Below are 21,007 nucleotides of genomic sequence, written 5' to 3' on the forward strand. Positions count from 1 at the left end.
ATAAATAGAGGGGGACCACGGAGCTAGTATAGGATCATGGAACAAGTGCCCTCTAGATTTTTATTTTTTTTTTATACAAAAATTTTCCAATTAAACCAATTTTGTTAACTTCTTTTTAATATGGATGCAGTCGATATATACAGTAGTTCTCCGATGTGAACTTCTTTTTCAACCATGAATGCGATGGATCCCACATAAAATGTGTGGCCCCAATTTTTGTTGTGGTTTATCATAACCATTAGATTTTGTGTTCACACTTTTGGTTCATATAAAAGAATTGGGGGAGTTTTACCCATAAAGACAAAAATTAAAAGTTGTATTCCAATAAGGCCAACCTAAAAAATATTTTAGAAAAAAGGACAAAGTCTATCAACTTATCAAAATACTCTCCCTCCTTCTTTCTTCTTCTTCCTCCTTCTTCTTCCTTGAGCCACCATATCGGAGTTGGCCATCCGACCATGATTTTCTATGAATGAACTACCGAAATGAAACTCTAGGTCAGTCCAATCAAAGCTCGGTCATCACCAACAGTTGAAAAAGTTAGATCCGGTCAATACGGCTAACGCCGACTATCAACACCCACAATCAAGGCGCATCACCTTTGAGATTTTATTTTTTTTTTTTGAAATCTTTTTCTTTCCTTCTGAAATTTGATCTAAATCTGCAGATATTGTATCTATTCTGATATGTTATCTGTTTCGAAACTTCAAACAGATAATATTTCATTAGAGACAGATAACATTTTAATAAGACAGATAATATTTAGCAAGACAAATAACAATCACCTGCAATCTACAAATCCAAAATGAGAACCAGAAAATCAAGAAATCACTACAGAAAATATCAAAAATAATGATGTAATAACAGATCGAAGGAAAACAACAAGATCTACAAGTCTCGTGGTGAGAATAAGTAGATCTAGTTCGAATACAATAAAAATTGGGATGAAAAATCACTAAAAAAGGCCATAGATCTCTTGAATAAGTCATAATGGGTAGAGATGAAGCTTTCGGCGACAGAGACTAAACTTTCGGCGGAGGTCATAGATGAATCGTGCGTCATGTTTGAGGATGAAGAATATGGTATTTTAGACAATAAAATTATATATTTTAACTCTTTATCATTTTTAAAATATTAGTTTAAACTACATAGATTTTATAGAATAAGACTTTTAAAAGTGTCATTCGAACAAAACTCTTCAATTATGGACTAATATCTAATTTTTCCAAAAAAAAAAGCACAAAAGGAAAAAACTCAAAAAGACATTTATATGAGACACGTTTGGAAGCTTGTAATAGATAATGTTTAATAGACATGTTTGGAAGTATTTAATAATTGATAGTGGTCCCTACAATGCATGCGATGGTAGATGATATATAAAAGACATGTTTGGAAGCATTGAAATAAATGATCAATGCATATGATAATAGGGATTGGGTCATATGATAATAAATGATGGACGTCATTCCATGCATCTAATAATTGTTAGATAATGTCTCATATTATAAGAATTACTTAATATCCAAAAGCCTTAATTCCAATAAACATGAATGACACCAGAAAAAGGGAACACAAAGGGCTTGAAGCCTAGCGTATGTGTGTGATGTTTGGTTGACACTATGTTTACCACAAATTGTCGCACATCGGTAGTTTAGAGTGTGTGTGAGTAGTTGACAAGTTCGGTTACCAACACAGGATTTTGCCCTTCGGGGTGCTGTGTTGGTCTTCGTGTCTTATTGCTGCTTGTGTGTGGTTGTGGTTTTCAAAAAAAAACACAAACGGCTTGAAGCCTAGCGTGTGTGTGTGATGTCTGGTTGACACTGTGTCTACCACAGATTGTCCCACATCGATAGTTTAGAGTGTGTGTGAGTAGTTGATAAGTTCAGTTACCAACACAGGATTTTGCCCTTCAGGGTGCTGTGTTGATGTTCGTGTCTTATTGCTGCTTGTGTGTGGTTGTGGTTTTCGAAAAACATTCATATAATTCCAATAACCACAATAACCATGCATAACTTGAGAAAGTAGATACATAGATTCAACCTAAAAAGAGAAGTTTCATTGAGAGACTTCCTAACATCAATCCAATGAGGATTCAAATTCAAATTCAAATCAGGCTTCAAATTAGGACAAATCCTCATAATGTAACAGTCTCAACGATGAAATCAAATCACATCGCATCTCCAACATACCTAGGTGACAGCCTGAATCCCAACTGTGGACATCTAAGGTCGTGCATAAAACTGCACCCAATCAGGCAAAAACGGACCTCCAAAAGAGTTAATCACGCTGTTTACACTTCTTAACACAATTATTGGAGCTTAGATTGTTCACGTGTTATTGTTTGGATTGTTCACTGATGTATTAAAACGTGCTGACTTACGTCATTTACTTTACTATTTCATGAATATTTATATAGTCAAAAGTGGATAATGGTGACTAACACTATGGGTACAAATATATAATTGAATCTCTAAAAGCAATCACATGCATACATAAGCTATCGGAAATAGACATAACTTTGATACATACTGACTGGACCTTGTATCTATCAATGTCCAGTCAGTATCAATCAATTTTCTGTCTATTTCGGACAGTTAATATATAGAGATTCAAATATATATATATATATATATAGATCAATGTCCAGTCAGTATCTATCAATTTTCTGTCCATTTCGGACAGTTAATATATGCATGTGATTGCTTTTAAGAGAGCGGCACAGAGGCAGATTACTAAACACAAAAGTAAGACAACTTTATTATTCAATAATGAACTCAAACAAACTGATCATTCAGTGCATACATAATATTGATTAATATCACCACAAGATGAGAGTACTCAAGGCAACAAACTGGAGAGAATGTTAGACAGATTTTGATGGCTGAATCCAAGCAAGGTCTCCTTCAGGGAACATGTGACACACCGGGGCAGCACCGGGCTTGAAGTTAAGTGTCTGAAATGCTTCATGGTTTGGATCCCATGTAGATGTGTTCATATGACAAACAATAGGAATTTTCACTTGATCTCCTTTGTTACCTTCAACTGAAACCCTGAAAACCTTGGTTTTGGTATTAGACAGATGATGGCAACCGTAAATTGTGTAAGGATAAGGCATCAAATGACATCCTATCATCTTAAGAACCGGAATCTCTTCCACTTCCACTGTAACGTACTCGTCAGACGTACCACGCGATGTCGGTTCGTGAGTGTTGGTTAAGACTCTGATTGCATCTCTCGAGCCGAATAGGCCACTGACAAAATCAAGCATGGACTCCAAGGAGGTTGCACATGTCCTGATCTCTCCCTCAAGAATAACACCATGTTCACAGTTAAAGAGAGTGTCTTCCATCACCATAGATTTCCGGGAACCTTGAGGGATTGAGAAGAGTGGGAGAATGTTTGGGAGCTCCGACGATGAGAAAGGGATCGAATCGGCCACCTCTCTGGGGAGGAAATGATGTGCAGATGACTTAGAAGGGTCAACGAAATCGAATTTGGTTTTGATTATTTTCCCAACATGTATTTCATCAAATCTTATAAACAAACTACCATGACTCATGTGGGACGATGATGATGGATTCAATTGTATGTTCTGATGAGGGTCTCCATGAACCATTAATCCATACTGCAAAATGATAGAGTGAGGAGTTGTTGCAGAAACGAAAAATACCAAAAACATAATAAACTCTGAAAAAACAAGAAAAAGAAAAAAAAAACTATGTAAGTAATAGGATTTACCTTGAAGAAAACTAGATATAGAAGAACAAACATCTTATGAGGAGCCATTCCTTGATCAGCTTTCCACTTCTCTCTGTTGATTCTTTCCGACTCCAGATTTGAAGAGGAAAACAGGCCACATATAGGCAATTATCATACAGAAGGATATATAATACAATTTTTTTTTTTGAGAGAATACAATAAATATATATATATTTATATCATTTTGTCTTTATGATTTTTATATTAAATTTAATCTAATAATAAATATAATTTTTATTAAGAGTCATTTTAAGAATAATATATAAATATTTAAAACATTATAAATATTGTTAATTTTTTTTTATGAATATGAGATCAAGAAATGTTATAAAATCAGTATTTATTGTGGATCCATATTAATCTATCACACATCAATTGTACCATTCTCTTTTATTTTTTATTTTTTAATTTGGTAAATGGATATTTGCAAAATATCTCGATAGTCCGTTACCATTTTGCCTATTTAAGAAGACGAACTGGAGATACATCTTCACACCACAAATCTTTGCAAAACAAAGAAGAATCAGAAAACATGAGATCCTTGTTTGCTTTCGTTGCTCTTTTGCTGCTTTTCTTGGTATACTTTTCATATATATTTCTAATCTTTATTAGTAGCAGAAATGATATGGTAATGAAAGAAATAACTAATACTTTTATGGTTTCTTGTGATTTTGTTTGTAGGTTCTGGGCTCCGCCAATGCTGCAAGAACTGAACCTGGAGGGTACTGGAAGGCTGTAATGAAGGACCAGCCCATGCCCGACACAATTCGTGCCCGCATCGTTTCCTCAAAATCAAATGATCACTTGCAAGTCTCTACCGAGAACTCTGATTGCGATCAGAAAGCTGAAAAAAATGGTGTGGATCTTTCCGGCAGAGATTTTGATTTTGATACCAAGATAAAACCCTCCCAACTGTTAGTTTGGAGAGAGCATGAGAAAGTTGACAAACCTGGTATGGACCTTTCCAGCAAAGATTTTGATTTTGACACTGAGATAAAACCTTCCCAACTGTTAGTTTGGAGAGAACATAAGAAGGTTGACAAGCCTAGTTTAGATCTTTCCGGTAAAGATTTCGATTTTGATGCCGAGATAAAACCCTCCCAACTGTTAGTTTGGAGAGAACATATGAAGGTCGACAAGTCTAGTTTAGATCTTTCCGGTAAAGATTTCGATTTTGATGCCGAGATAAAACCCTCCCAACTGTTAGTTTGGAGAGAGCATTTGGACATGAAAGCCAAAGAAAACATATGATGGGTACTTGGTTCCATTATCATATGCAGCTGCAGCCAACGTTAGCGAAACAATCTATTAATTAGCGAAGTTGTTGTTTAATTTGTGCCTGTTTCAATGTATTCAAATAAATTTGTTTCGCTTGGCTGCTTGCTTAATTAATTTCACCTATTATCAGTGTGTCATTACTGTTATAAATTAAGTGCTTGAAATAATAAATTAAGCCTCAGTAGATGTAATGACTCTATATAAATTGCGTCTTTCTATATTATTTTTACTAATATATTTTATTTATTCTTACACGATATAAGAGAAATTAAGATTGAGGGCATCCACACACAAGCATATTTCTGCCTTTTCGAATAGTCAATCATCTACCCGTGTGATGAGGTTGTAACAGATTTAAAATTATGATACTCAACTTGAAATGTTTGAAAAATTGGGGACCGAGTTGGAGTGGGTCAAATTATTCAGTAATCAAAAGTGCTTTTACCCCTATATTTAGCTTTGATTACCAATAAATCTCTCATGCAAGTTCTATCAACCAATAAGGAATTTATAAAAAAAAAAAATATATTATACAAATAAATCCTTAAGCAAAATATTAAGATTTGATGAAATATAAATTTACTTAAAATAAAAATTAAAACAAAACTTTACTGTAACAATCTTTCCCTCCATATTAGTAACATTTTGTCCGTTTTGGATCAACCCCATACTTGTCCGCACAGTTTTATCTTCCCATACCCAACACAAGACAATATTAGTTTAGAAGTTTGACATATTATATTATGTACTTAACATCTTCTCTTGAGCGATGTGAGACAAGAGACTTAGCCCCATCGCCACTCGATAACTTATCAATAATACATCCAAACCTTCTACAATATATTCAGATTCGTCCAAAAAGTGCGGATCTAAAAAACAAACCGAAAATTTCATATAAAATAAAAAATAAAGAGAGAGATTTATGGTTCAAAATAAAAGAGAGATTGAAGAAAGAGTGAGAGAGTTGAATCTTAGAGTGGAAGAGAGATAATTGATTGTTAGGTTTAATTAATCTATAATTGAACTAATTATATATAGTTACTCATTAATTATTTTAAAACTAATGATTGTAAAAGTTTTTATATCCTGTTTTATATGTATCACTTTTAATAATATATATAATTCAACTAAAATTAACCTAATCTTGTAGATCAAGTTATATTTACTAGATGGGTGTTAACAAACGACGTACAATAGGTCCAAAAATATTTTCCACGAGGGCTGCCCTGAACCCCACAATGCCCCCCTCAAAATCCGGCTACGTTGCTGCCTTGATATCCTTTGACATGGCCTCATTCATCATCCCCTCACTATTGTTGATATTCAAACACACCTAAAAATAAACTAATCAAACTTTTGAAAAGTAAAGATTAAAATTATAAAAATGAACAAAGTGACTAAAGAAAATATTCTCATGCACAAGGTGACATGATAATGAAATATAATTAAAGTGAATGACTAATACCTTCAACAAGACTAGAAATAGGAAAAAGAAGAAAAAAATAATAACGCCCAATTTGCAATAGTTACTTGGCCATGACGTGGATTGTAACGATAAGTTGTTGAATGCCAAGGGTAACCGTAAAAATTAGAAATGTGATGAAGTTTATATGTAACAAAATTTATAGTTTATATGAATAAATAAAATGACACATGCCAAGTCAATATGATAAGTTACACATTTTTTATTTGCCTGTTAATAGTATTTTATATTTATATTTAAATTACTTCTTCCAACTCAATTGATTTGATGAGGAAATCAATAGTATAGAGAAGGATAAATAACCATCACTCCATCAAAACATTATCTTTTATTTGTCTGTCAACCACTCAAACTTTGTCCCCTTTTGAGGATAACACATTTGTCCTCTTTTTTTTTTTTCTCATTTCTACATTTAATTTGCTACTAATTACAGTTTTGTCATGGTTGTGGCTATTTTTTTATAATCACTGGAGAACCATCACAAGACCCGATCCTTTGGACTGAACCCTATATTATAAACCCCAAAGAGAGAGTTTAGCTACCCCTACCGAACCTCTACGCAAGTTATTTATCGATCCTAAAGGCTCAAGACCCAACAAACCACTAACCCATATTTGTCCGAACATCCCGTTAGTCCTTAAACCCCTTGACCAAACAAGTGGTTGTGGCTACCGACATCATCTTTTATTCGTCCTGTGTTAAATATACATGTGGGAGCACGGACATGTTTGGAAGCATTTAATAATTGATAGAGATCCCCACCATACATGCATGTGATAATAGAGGGGGACCACGGAGCTAGCATAGGATCATGGAACAAGTGCCCTCTAGATTTTTTGATTTTTTTTTATACAAATATTCTCCAATTAAACCAATTTTGTTAACTTGTTTTTCAATATGGATGCAGTGGATATATACAGAAATTCTCCAATGTGAACCTCTTTTTCAACCATGAATGCAATGGGTCCCGCATAAAATGTGTGGCCCCAATTTTTATTGTGGTTTATTATAACTATTAGATTTCGTGTTCACACTTCTGATTCATATAAAAGAAATGGGGAAGTTTTATCCATAAAGACAAAAATTAAAAGTTATATTTCAATATGGCCAACCTAAAAAATACTTTAGAAAAAAGGACAAAGTCTATCAATTTATCAAAATACCCTCCCTCCTTCTTTCTTCTTCTTCCTCCTTCTTCTTCCTTGAGCCACCATATCGGAGTTGGCCATCCGACCATGATTTTCTACGAATGAACTACCGAAATGAAGCTCTAGGTCAGTCTAATCAAAACCCAGTCATCACCAATAGTTGAAAAGGTTAGATCCGGTCAATACGGCTAACGCCGACTATCAACACCCCCAATCAACTCCAAGAATCAAGGCGCATCACCTTTGAGATTTTATTTTTTTTTTGAAATCTTTTTCTTTCCTTCTGAAATTTGATCTAAATCTACAGATATTGTGTCTATTCTGATATGTTATCTGTTTCGGAACTTCAAACAGATAATATTTCATTAGAGACAGATAACATTTTAATAAAACAGATAATATTTAGCAAGACAAATAACAAATCACCTGCAATCTAGAAATCCAAAATGAGAACCAGAAAATCAAGAAATCACTACAGAAAATATCGAAAATAATGATGTGATATCAGATCGAAGGAAAACAACAAGATCTACAAGTCTCGTGGTGAGAATAAGTAGATCTAGTTCCAATACAATAAAAATTGGGATGAAAAATCACTAAAAAATGCCATAGATCTCTTGAATAAGTCATAATGGGTAGAGATGAAGCTTTCGGCGACAGAGACTAAACTTTCGGCGGAGTCGTAGATGAATCGTGTGTCATGTTTGAGGATGAAGAATATGGTATTTTAGACAATAAAATCATATATTTTAACTTTTTATCATTTTTAGAATATTAGTTCAAACTACATAGATTTTATAAAATAAGACTTTTAAAAGTGTACTTGAAACAAAACTCTTCAATTATGGACTAATATCTAATTTTTCCAAAAAAAAAAAGCACAAAAGGAAAATACTCAGAAAGACATTTATATGAGACACGTTTGGAAGCTTTTAATAGATAATGTTTAATAGACATGTTTGGAAGTATTTAATAATTGATAGTGGTCGGTCCCTACAATGCATGCGATGGTGGATGATATATAATAGACATGTTTGGAAGCATTGAAATAAATGATCAATGCATATGATAATAGGGATTGGGTCATATGATAATAAATGATGGACGTCATTCCATGCATCCAATAATTGTTAGATAATGTCTCATATTATAAGAATTACCGAATATCCAAAAGTCTTAATTCCAATAAACATGAATGACACCAGAGTCATTTGGACTTTCTTAACACAATTATTGGAGCTTAGATTGTTCACGTGTTATTGTTTGGATTGTTCACTGATGTATTAAAACGTGCTGACTTACGTCATTTACTTTACTATTTCATGAATATTTATATAGTCAAAAGTGGATAATGGTGACTAACACTATGGGTACAAATATATAATTGAATCTCTAAAAGCAATCACATGCATACATAAGCTATCGGAAATAGACATAACATTGATACATACTGACTGAACCTTGTATCTATCAATGTCCAGTCAGTATCAATCAATTTTCTGTCTATTTCGGACAGTTAATATATAGAGATTCAAATATATATATATATAGATCAATGTCCAGTCAGTATCTATCAATTTTCTGTCCATTTCGGACAGTTAATATATGCATGTGATTGCTTTTAAGGAATGCTAAGGTTCACATTAAATCCCCACCCAAAGCTATATGTAGGGGACCAGGGGCTAATATGTAGGGATGAGGGGTTGGGTGAAAAGAACCGATATAAATGTCTTTTCGAGTATTGATGAAATCTAGGTTCAAACAAGGGTTTTTTGAGAGTTTCGTTGCAAAATAATTGATGAAATCTTCAATTTATTAGTGTTTCATACATTTTTCTTGACATTATATTTGAATATTATCATTACGTATTTGCTACCCTTTGTTATACTTTTGGAAAAATAATTAAAATGATATCATGGGTAAATAAACCGAGATTGCTCTGATTGCAGAGCAATCCTTCCATTGTTTTTTGAAGAAAAATAGATAGAAAAATGGCGTTAAGAGATTTTCATGGCACAATAGATGAAATCGTCAGTTAGTTTGTTAGTGTTTGATGAATTATATGTACCTTATTTCAATTGATTATCATTACATATTTACTTATTACAGAGTATCCAACCCTATGATTTCACTATCTAGAGGACTGAAATGACCCTTTAATTATGGGGTATATCAGTGAATCATTCTTAATTTTTTAAGATATGGATTTGTGATGCACTAATTACATTTTTTATGTATAAAGGCGCATAACTAAATACTTATTATTTAGTTATGGCATTATTAGACTTAGTTAACCTATTGCAAGCATTAACAAGAGTTGGCTTGGTTGGAAATCGGTTGGATTAGACATATGTATGCTAAATATTTGATTCCAACCACAAGTGTAATTCTCTGTGGTATTTAAAAAAAATCCGAAGCATAAAGAAAATGATAAACAATCTGAAACGGTTCCTTCTTCATCGAAAGAAAAAAGTATTAAGAGTCATGTCAATCAATATAGGTCAGGTATATTAAGGATAATATCCTAATTAGGAGTATTATCGCATGCATTGTAGGGACCGCTATCAATTATTAAATACTTCCAAACATGTCTATTAAATATTATCTATTAAAAGCTTCCAAATGTAGGGGACCAGGGGTTGTACGTAGGGGACCAGAGGTTGAGTAAGCGTTTGGACGGGTGTTTAGGCGTCTGGACTATTGGGTACATGAAGTGACATAATCACGTAATCCTAATTCCTATTGTTTGTTTATCTGGGTTTGGAATGCGACTGAGAGAGAGTAAGGTGAGGAAAACCTTGTGATTTATCTCTTGTATTATCACATGCATGCATGGTAGGGACAAAGTTTGAGTGGTTCATAGGCAAATAAAAGATAATGTGCCCATTTGGTACAACGGTTATGTTGATTTTTAACTCTAGCGGTTAAGCTGTGGAAGAAAAGCTGAGCTTAAAGCTGTGATATAAGTTGTGAAGGGTTTGATAAAGCTTTTAACTGTTGTTAACGGTTAAGCTGGGTAAAATATATTTTATTTGTATTTTTTCATTGTAATTTTTTTATTTCATTAAAAAATTAATTATAAATTAAATAAATAAATAATGATTATTAATATATAAATATATTTTATTAAGTAAAAATTATAATTACCTTAGTTCAATATTTAAATAAATTTGTATTTGTAATATAATATATAATGCATATATAAATGAAAGAAAATATCAAATTAAAAATACATTATTATAATTATTAATATATATTTATAATTATAAATCTAATTTATTAAGTCTAAATATACCTTAGGTGTATTGAATAATAATGTTTATTATTCAAGTGGGTCCCATCATATTTTTTTTATTAAAAAACTTGAAAAAGCTGACTTAAAAATATGTGGGACCCCCATATAAAAAAATGAAATTTTAGGTGTTTGGTAAAACGGTCCGCCTTTCACCAAACAGAGCCCAAGGAGTAGTGTTATTTATCTTTCTCTATACTATTAATTTCCTCATCAAATCAATTAAGTTTGAAAGAATTAACTTACAGGAAGAGAGAGGTGGAAAGCTCAAGCAATGACTCCTCATAAGATCCTTATTCTTCTATGTCTTGTGTTCTTGAAGGTATTTTCCATTTACTTAATTTCTTTCAAGGTTACTTTAATCCATGCGTAGCTCACTTGTGTGTACGAATGCTGTTGCAGTGTGGACTATTATCGGTTCATGGAGATGGAGATGACAATCAAAATGTGCAAGTGAATCCACAACCTACATTCAAGGTGGACCAAAACATGATGTTTCTAAATATGGATGAATTGTATGTGGGGAATATTCACAAGATCAAATTTGACTTCGATGACCCTTCGACATCTCCTCATCATTTCCTCCCAAAAGAAGTGGCCGATTCGATCCCTTTCGCGTCGTCCGAGCTCCAAAATATTCTCAAACTCTTCTCAATCCCTCAAGGTTCCGAAAAAGCTAAAGCAATGGAAGACACGTTGTTTAAGTGTGAGAACACTTACAAGAAGGGCGAGGTTAGGACATGTACAACTTCATTAGAGTCCATTATTGATTTTGTGCGTAGCGTATTCGGACCGAGAGCTGAGATCAAAGTCCTAGCAAATAGTCACACACCGGGGTCGACCGGTACTTCTGATGAGTACACCATGGCGGAAGTCGGAGAGATTCCGATGCGTAAGATGGTTGGATGTCATTGGATGCGTTATCCTTATTCAGTTTATGATTGCCATCACAGGTTCAATTCTAAAGCCAAGGTTTTCAGGGTGAAACTTGTTGGTAACAGAGGAGGAGATGAATTGGAAACTTATGTTTCTTGCCATATGGACACATCGACGTGGGATCAGAACCTTCAAGTGTTTGATTTACTTAATGTCAAGCCAGGAAGCTCTCCTATTTGCCACTTCTTCCCTGAAGGAGACCTTATATGGATCCAGCCATCTATCTAAGGATATGTAGTAGTCGATTCACTCTCCTGTGTTGTAATGTTATTCGCTATGGTTGCTCTACTCTACATATTCTACATAGTTGAATATGGTGGTTACTACGTACCAAATATGTAATAAATCTATGTTGGAGAGTGAATTAATATTGATGTAATGAACTTTAGTTCATCAATAAATAAACTAATGAATGATGTTATTGCTTGTCTGTATTTACATGGTGTTGCATGTTTCAAGCATTGATTTTGGGCTTATAGATAGAGGGAGATTACTAAACACTGAGAAATTAAGAGAGCGGCACAGAGGCAGATTACTAAACACAAAAGTAAGACAACTTTATTATTCAGTAATGAACTCAAACAAACTGAAATATCATTCATTACATACATAATATTTAATATCACCACAAGATGAGAGTACTCAAGGCAACAAGCTGGAGAGAATGTTAGACAGATTTTGATGGCTGAATCCAAGCAAGGTCTCCTTCAGGGAACATGTGACACACCGGGGCAGCACCGGGCTTGAAGTTAAGTGTCTGAAATGCTTCATGGTTTGGATCCCATGTAGATGTGTTCATATGACAAACAACAGGAATTTTCACTTGATCCCCTTCGTTACCTTCAACTGAAACCCTGAAAACCTTGGTTTTGGTATTAGACAGATGATGGCAACCGTAAATTGTGTAAGGATAAGGCATCAAATGACATCCTATCATCTTAAGAACCGGAATCTCTTCCACTTCCACTGTAACGTACTCGTCAGAAGTACCACGCGATGTCGGTTCGTGAGTGTTGGTTAAGACTCTGATTGCATCTCTCGAGCCGAATAGGCCACTGACAAAATCAAGCATGGACTCCAAGGAGGTTGCACATGTCCTGATCTCTCCCTCAAGAATAACACCATGTTCACAGTTAAAGAGAGTGTCTTCCATCACCATAGATTTCCGGGAACCTTGAGGGATTGAGAAGAGTGGGAGAATGTTTGGGAGCTCCGACGATGAGAAAGGGATCGAATCGGCCACCTCTCTGGGGAGGAAATGATGTGCAGATGACTTAGAAGGGTCAAGGAAATCGAATTTGGTTTTGATTATTTTCCCAACATGTATTTCATCAAATCTTATAAACAAACTACCATGACTCATGTGGGACGATGATGATGGATTCAATTGTATGTTCTGATGAGGGTCTCCATGAACCATTAATCCACACTGCAAAATGATAGAGTGAGGAGTTGTTGCAGAAACGAAAAATACCAAAAACATAATAAACTCTGAAAAAACAAGAAAAAGAAAAAAAACTATCTAAGTAATAGGATTTACCTTGAAGAAAACTAGATATAGAAGAACAAACATCTTATGAGGAGCCATTCCTTGATCAGCTTTCCACTTCTCTCTGTTGATTCTTTCCGACTCCAGATTTGAAGAGGAAAACAGGCCACATTACATATAGGCAATTATCATGCAGAAGGATATATAATACAAATTTTTTTTTGAGAGAATACAATAAATATATATATATATATATATTTAAATCATTTTGTCTTTATGATTTTTATATTAAATTTAATCTAATAATACATATAATTTTTATTAAGAGTCATTTTAAGAATAATATATAAATATTTAAAACATTATAAATATTGTTAATTTTTTTTTATGAATATGAGATCAAGAAATGTTAAGTAAAAAATATTATAAAATCAGTATTTATTGTGGATCCATATTAATCTATCACACATCAATTGTACCATTCTCTTTTATTTTTTATTTTTTAATTTGGTAAATGGATATTTGCAAAATATCTCGATAGTCCGTTACCATTTTGCCTATTTAAGAAGACGAACTGGAGATACATCTTCACACCACAAATCTTTGCAAAACAAAGAAGAATCAGAAAACATGAGATCCTTGTTTGCTTTCGTTGCTCTTTTGCTGCTTTTCTTGGTATACTTTTCATATATATTTCTAATCTTTATTAGTAGCAGAAATGATATGGTAATGAAAGAAATAACTAATACTTTTATGGTTTCTTGTGATTTTGTTTGTAGGTTCTGGGCTCCGCCAATGCTGCAAGAACTGAACCTGGAGGGTACTGGAAGGCTGTAATGAAGGACCAGCCCATGCCCGACACAATTCGTGCCCGCATCGTTTCCTCAAAATCAAATGATCACTTGCAAGTCTCTACCGAGAACTCTGATTGCGATCAGAAAGCTGAAAAAAATGGTGTGGATCTTTCCGGCAGAGATTTTGATTTTGATACCAAGATAAAACCCTCCCAACTGTTAGTTTGGAGAGAGCATGAGAAAGTTGACAAACCCGGTATGGACCTTTCCAGCAAAGATTTTGATTTTGACACTGAGATAAAACCTTCCCAACTGTTAGTTTGGAGAGAACATAAGAAGGTTGACAAGCCTAGTTTAGATCTTTCCGGTAAAGATTTCGATTTTGATGCCGAGATAAAACCCTCCCAACTGTTAGTTTGGAGAGAACATAAGAAGGTTGACAAGCCTAGTTTAGATCTTTCCGGTAAAGATTTCGATTTTGATGCCGAGATAAAACCCTCCCAACTGTTAGTTTGGAGAGAGCATGAGGACGTGAAAGCCAAAGAAAACATATGATGGGTACTTGGTTCCATTATCATATGCAGCTGCAGCCAACGTTAGCGAAACAATCTATTAATTAGCGAAGTTGTTGTTTAATTTATGCCTGTTTCAATGTATTCAAATAAATTTGTTTCGCTTGGCTGCTTGCTTAATTAATTTCACCTATTATCAGTGTGTCATTACTGTTATAAATTAAGTGCTTGAAATAATAAATTAAGCCTAAGTAGAAAGTAGATGTAATGACTCTATATAAATTGCGTCTTTCTATATTATTTTTACTAATATATTTTATTTATTCTTACACGATATAAGAGAAATTAAGATTGAGGGCATCCACACACAAGCATATTTCTGCCTTTTCGAATAGTCAATCATCTACCCGTGTGATGAGGTTGTAACAAATTTAAAATTATGATACTCAACTTGAAATGTTTGAAAAATTGGGGACCGAGTTGGAGTGGGTCAAATTATTCAATAATCAAAAGTGCTTTTACCCCTATATTTAGCTTTGATTACCAATAAATCTCTCATGCAAGTTCTATCAACCAATAAGGAATTTATAAAAAAAAAATATTATACAAATAAATCCTTAAGCCAAATATTAAGATTTGATGAAATATAAATTTACTTAAAATAAAAATTAAAACAAAACTTTACTGTAACAATCTTTCCCTCCATATTAGTAACATTTTGTCCGTTTTGGATCAACCCCATACTAGTCCGCACAGTTTTATCTTCCCATACCCAACACAAGACAATATTAGTTTAGAAGTTTGACATATTATATTATGTACTTAACATCTTCTCCTGAGCGATGTGGGACAAGAGACTTAACCCCATCGCCACTCGGTAACTTATCAATAACACATCCAAACCTTCTATAATATATTAAAATTCGTCCAAAAAGGGCGGATCTAAAAAACAAACATAAAATTTCAAATAAAATAAAAGTGAAGAGAGATTTATGGTTCAAAATAAAAGAGAGATTGAAGAAAGAGTGAGGGAGTTGAATCTTAGAGTGGAAGAGAGATAATTGATTGTTAGGTTTAATTAATCTATAATTGAACTAATTATATATAGTTACTCATTAATTATTTTAAAACTAATGATTGTAAAAGTTTTTATATCCTGTTTTATATGTATAACTTTTAATAATATATATAATTCAACTAAAATTAACCTAATCTTGTAGATCAAGTTATATTTACTAGATGGGTGTTAACAAACGACGTACAATAGGTCCAAAAATATTTTCCACGAGGGCTGCTCAGAACCCCACAATGCCCCCAACGAAATCCGGCTACGTTGCTGCCTTGATATCCTTCGACATGGCCTCATTCATCATCCCCTCACTATTGTTGATATTCAAACACACCTAAAAATAAACTAATCAAACTTTTGAAAAGTAAAGATTAAAATTATGAAAATGAACAACGTGAGTAAAGAAAATATTCTCAGGCACAAGGTGACATGATAATGAAATATAATTAAAGTGAATGACTAATACCTTCAACAAGACTAGAAATAGGAAAAAGAAGAAAAAAATAGTAACGCCCAATTTGCAATAGTTACTTGGTCATGACGTGGATTGTAACGATAAGTTGTTGAATGCCAAGGGTAACCGTAAAAATTAGAAATGTGATAAAGTTTATATGTAACAAAATTTATAGTTTATATGAATAAATAAAATGACACATGTCAGGTCAATATGATACGTCACATGATTTTTTATTTGCCTGTTAATAGTATTTTATATTTATATTTAAATTACTTCTTCCAACTCAATTGATTTGATGAGGAAATCAATAGTATAGAGAAGGATAAATAACCACTACTCCATCGAAACATTATCTTTTATTTACCTGTCAACCACTCAAACTTTGCCCCTTTTTGAGAATGACACATTTGTCCTCTTCTTTTTTTTCTCATTTCTACACTTAATTTGCTACTAATTACAGTTTTATCGTGGTTGTGGCTATTTTTTTAAATCATTGGGGAACCATCACAAGACCCAATCCTTTGGACCAAGCTTTATATTATAAACCTCAAAAGGAGAGTTCAGCTACCCCACCGAACCTCTACGCAAGTTATTTATCGATCCTAAAGGCTCAAGACCCAACAAACCACTAACCCATATTTGTCCGAACATCCCGTTAGTCCTTAAACCCCTTGACCAAACAAGTGGTTGTGGCTACCGACATCATCTTTTATTCGTCCTGTGTTAAATATACATGTGGGAGCACGGACATGTTTGGAAGCATTTAATAATTGATAGAGATCCCCACCATACATGCATGTGATAATAGAGGGGGACCACGGAGCTAGCATAGGATCATGGAACAAGTGCCCTCTAGATTTTTTGATTTTTTTTTATACAAATATTCTCCAATTAAACCAATTTTGTTAACTTGTTTTTCAATATGGATGCAGTGGATATATACAGAAATTCTCCAATGTGAACCTCTTTTTCAACCATGAATGTAATGGGTCCCGCATAAAATGTGTGGCCCCAATTTTTATTGTGGTTTATTATAACTATTAGATTTCGTGTTCATACTTCTGATTCATATAAAAGAAATGGGGAAGTTTTACCCATAAAGACAAAAATTAAAAGTTATATTTCAATAAGGCCAACCTAAAAAATACTTTACAAGAAAGGACAAAGTCTATCAATTTATCAAAATACCCTCCCTCCTTCTTTCTTCTTCTTCCTCCTTCTTCTTCCTTGAGCCACCATATCGGAGTTGGCCATCCGACCATGATTTTCTACGAATGAACTACCGAAATGAAGCTCTAGGTCAGTCTAATCAAAACCCAGTCATCACCAATAGTTGAAAAGGTTAGATCCGGTCAATACGGCTAACGCCGACTATCAACACCCCCAATCAACTCCAAGAATCAAGGCGCATCACCTTTGAGATTTTATTTTTTTTTTGAAATCTTTTTCTTTCCTTCTGAAATTTGATCTAAATCTACAGATATTGTATCTATTCTGATATGTTATCTGTTTCGGAACTTCAAACAGATAATATTTCATTAGAGACAGATAACATTTTAATAAAACAGATAATATTTAGCAAGACAAATAACAAATCACCTACAATCTAGAAATCCAAAATGAGAACCAGAAAATCAAGAAATCAGTACAGAAAATATCGAAAATAATGATGTGATATCAGATCGAAGGAAAACAACAAGATCTACAAGTCTCGTGGTGAGAATAAGTAGATCTAGTTCCAATACAATAAAAATTGGGATGAAAAATCACTAAAAAATGTCATAGATCTCTTGAATAAGTCATAATTGGTAGAGATGAAGCTTTCGGCGACAAAGACTAAACTTTCGGCGGAGTCGTAGATGAATCGTGTGTCATGTTTGAGGATGAAGAATATGGTATTTTAGACAATAAAATCATGTATTTTAACTTTTTATCATTTTTAGAATATTAGTTCAAACTACATAGATTTTATAAAATAAGACTTTTAAAAGTGTACTTGAAACAAAACTTTTCAATTATGGACTAATATCTAATTTTTCCAAAAAAAAAAGCACAAAAGGAAAATACTCAGAAAGACATTTATATGAGACACGTTTGGAAGCTTTTAATAGATAATGTTTAATAGACATGTTTGGAAGTATTTAATAATTGATAGTGGTCGGTCCCTACAATGCATGCGATGGTGGATGATATATAATAGACATGTTTGGAAGCATTGAAATAAATGATCAATGCATATGATAATAGGGATTGGGTCATATGATAATAAATGATGGACGTCATTCCATGCATCCAATAATTGTTAGATAATGTCTCATATTATAAGAATTACCGAATATCCAAAAGTCTTAATTCCAATAAACATGAATGACACCAGAGTCATTTGGACTTTCTTAACACAATTATTGGAGCTTAGATTGTTCACGTGTTGTTGTTTGGATTGTTCACTGATGTATTAAAACGTGCTGACTTACGTCATTTACTTTACTATTTCATGAATATTTATACAGTCAAAAGTGGATAATGGTGACTAACACTATGGGTACAAATATATATATAATTGAATCTCTAAAAGCAATCACATGCATACATCAGCTATCGGAAATAGACATAACATTGACACATACTGACTGGACCTTGTATCTATCAATGTCCAGTCAGTATCAATCAATTTTCTGTCTATTTCGGACAGTTAATATATAGAGATTCAAATATATATATATATAGATCAATGTCCAGTCAGTATCTATCAATTTTCTGTCCATTTCGGACAGTTAATATATGCATGTGATTGCTTTTAAGGAATGCTAAGGTTCACATTAAATCCCCACCCAAAGCTATATGTAGCGGTCCAGGGGCTAATATGTAGGGATGAGGGGTTGGGTGAAAAGAACCGATATAACTGTCTTTTCGAGTATTGATGAAATCTAGGTTCAAACAAGGGTTTTTTGAGAGTTTCGTTGCAAAATAATTGATGAAATCTTCAATTTATTAGTGTTTCATACATTTTTCTTGACATTATATTTGAATATTATCATTACGTATTTGCTACCCTTCGTTATACTTTTGGAAAAATAATTAAAATGATATCATGGGTAAATAAACTGAGATTGCTCTGATTGTAGAGCAATCCTTCCATTGTTTTTTGAAGAAAAATAGATAGAAAAATGGCGTTAAGAGATTTTCAGGGCACAATAGATGAAATCGTCAGTTAGTTTGTTAGTGTTTGATGAATTATATGTACCTTATTTCAATTGATTATCATTACATATTTACTTATTACAGAGTATCCAACCCTATGATTTCACTATCTAGAGGACTGAAATGACCCTTTAATTATGGGGTATATCAGTGAATCATTCTTAATTTTTTAAGATATGGATTTGTGATGCACTAATTACATTTTTTATGTATAAAGGCGCATAACTAAATACTTATTATTTAGTTATGGCATTATTAGACTTAGTTAACCTATTGCAAGCATTAACGAGAGTTGGCTTGGTTGGAAATCGGTTGGATTAGACATATGTATGCTAAATATTTGATTCCAACCACAAGTGTAATTCTCTGTGGTATTTAAAAAAAATCCGAAGCATAAAGAAAATGATAAACAATCTGAAACGGTTCCTTCTTCATCGAAAGAAAAAAGTATTAAGAGTCATGGCAAATCAATATAGGTCAAGTATATTAAGGATAATATCCTAATTAGGAGTATTATCGCATGCATTGTAGGGACCGCTATCAATTATTAAATACTTCCAAACATGTCTATTAAATATTATCTATTAAAAGCTTCCAAATGTAGGGGACCAGGGGTTGTACGTAGTGGACCAGAGGTTGAGTAAGCGTTTGGACGGGTGTTTAGGCGTCTGGACTATTGGGTACATGAAGTGACATAATCACGTAATCCTAATTCCTATTGTTTGTTTATCTGGGTTTAGAATGCGATTGAGAGAGAGTAAGGTGAGGAAAACCTTGTGATTTATCTCTTATATTATCACATGCATGCATGGTAGGGACAAAGTTTGAGTGGTTCATAGGCAAATAAAAGATAATGTGCCCATTTGGTACAACGGTTATGTTGATTTTTAACTCTAGCGGTTAAGTTGTGGAAGAAAAGCTGAGCTTACAGCTGTGAAATAAGTTGTGAAGGGTTTGATAAAGCTTTTAACTGTTGTTAACGGTTAAGCCGGATAAAATATATTTTATTTGTATTTTTTCATTGTAATTTTTTTATTTCATTAAAAAATTAATTATAAATTAAATAAATAAATAATGATTATTAATATATAAATATATTTTATTAAGTAAAAATTATAATTACCTTAGTTCAATATTTAAATAAATTTGTATTTGTAATATAATATATACTGGATATATAAATGAAAGAAAATATCAAATTAAAAATACATTATTATAATTATTAATATATATTTATAATTATAAATCTAATTTATTAAGTCTAAATATACCTTAGGTGTATTGAATAATAATGTTTATTATTCAAGTGGGTCCCATCATTTTTTTTATTAAAAAACTTGAAAAAGCTGACTTAAAAATATGTGGGACCCCCATATAAAAAAATGAAATTTTAGGTGTTTGGTAAAACGGTCCGCCTTTCACCAAACAGAGCCCAAGGAGTAGTGTTATTTATCTTTTTAATTTCGTCATCAAATCAATAAAGTTTGAAAGAAATAACTTACAGGAAGAGAGAGGTGGAAAGCTCAAGCAATGACTCCTCATAAGCTCCTTATTCTTCTATGTCTTGTCACTACAACAAATAGGTGATT

General features: G+C 33.0%; 4 protein-coding genes across 5 annotated transcripts; 2 read left to right on the forward strand and 2 right to left on the reverse strand.

Annotated features, from left to right (window-relative positions):
• Positions 1 to 2,863: 2,863 nt before the first annotated feature.
• LOC119985567 (protein RAFTIN 1B-like) lies at positions 2,864 to 3,616 on the reverse strand. Its single transcript, XM_038829855.1, has one exon. The coding sequence runs from the start codon at positions 3,614 to 3,616 to the stop codon at positions 2,864 to 2,866; it is 753 nt and encodes a 250-aa protein (XP_038685783.1).
• Positions 3,617 to 4,169: 553 nt separating this feature from the next.
• Positions 4,170 to 14,949, forward strand: LOC119985889. Of its 2 annotated transcripts, XM_038830342.1 has the most exons (3): positions 4,170 to 4,336; positions 4,441 to 4,966; positions 14,499 to 14,949. In XM_038830342.1, the coding sequence occupies exons 1-3, from the start codon at positions 4,292 to 4,294 to the stop codon at positions 14,732 to 14,734; spliced, it is 807 nt and encodes a 268-aa protein (XP_038686270.1). In that variant the 5' UTR covers positions 4,170 to 4,291; the 3' UTR covers positions 14,735 to 14,949. The 2 variants fall into 2 exon arrangements, with proteins under 2 accessions (XP_038686270.1, XP_038686271.1); XM_038830343.1 differs by lacking the exons at positions 4,170 to 4,336; positions 4,441 to 4,966 and adding an exon at positions 13,911 to 14,060 and having other exon boundaries at positions 14,165 to 14,949.
• LOC119985885 (BURP domain protein USPL1-like) lies at positions 11,131 to 12,279 on the forward strand. Its single transcript, XM_038830339.1, has 2 exons — positions 11,131 to 11,282; positions 11,363 to 12,279. Exons 1-2 carry the CDS (start codon positions 11,235 to 11,237, stop codon positions 12,122 to 12,124), a joined length of 810 nt encoding a protein of 269 aa, XP_038686267.1. The 5' UTR covers positions 11,131 to 11,234; the 3' UTR covers positions 12,125 to 12,279.
• On the reverse strand, positions 12,433 to 13,578 carry LOC119985886 (protein RAFTIN 1B-like). The gene is made up of 2 exons (XM_038830340.1): positions 13,437 to 13,578; positions 12,433 to 13,325 (listed from the first exon to the last, which is right to left on the reverse strand). The coding sequence occupies exons 1-2, from the start codon at positions 13,482 to 13,484 to the stop codon at positions 12,564 to 12,566; spliced, it is 810 nt and encodes a 269-aa protein (XP_038686268.1). The 5' UTR covers positions 13,485 to 13,578; the 3' UTR covers positions 12,433 to 12,563.
• Positions 14,950 to 21,007: the final 6,058 nt, after the last annotated feature.

Source organism: Tripterygium wilfordii, chromosome 19, assembly GCF_013401445.1.
Source record: "Tripterygium wilfordii isolate XIE 37 chromosome 19, ASM1340144v1, whole genome shotgun sequence".
In the NCBI taxonomy this organism is placed as follows: Eukaryota; Viridiplantae; Streptophyta; class Magnoliopsida; order Celastrales; family Celastraceae; genus Tripterygium; species Tripterygium wilfordii.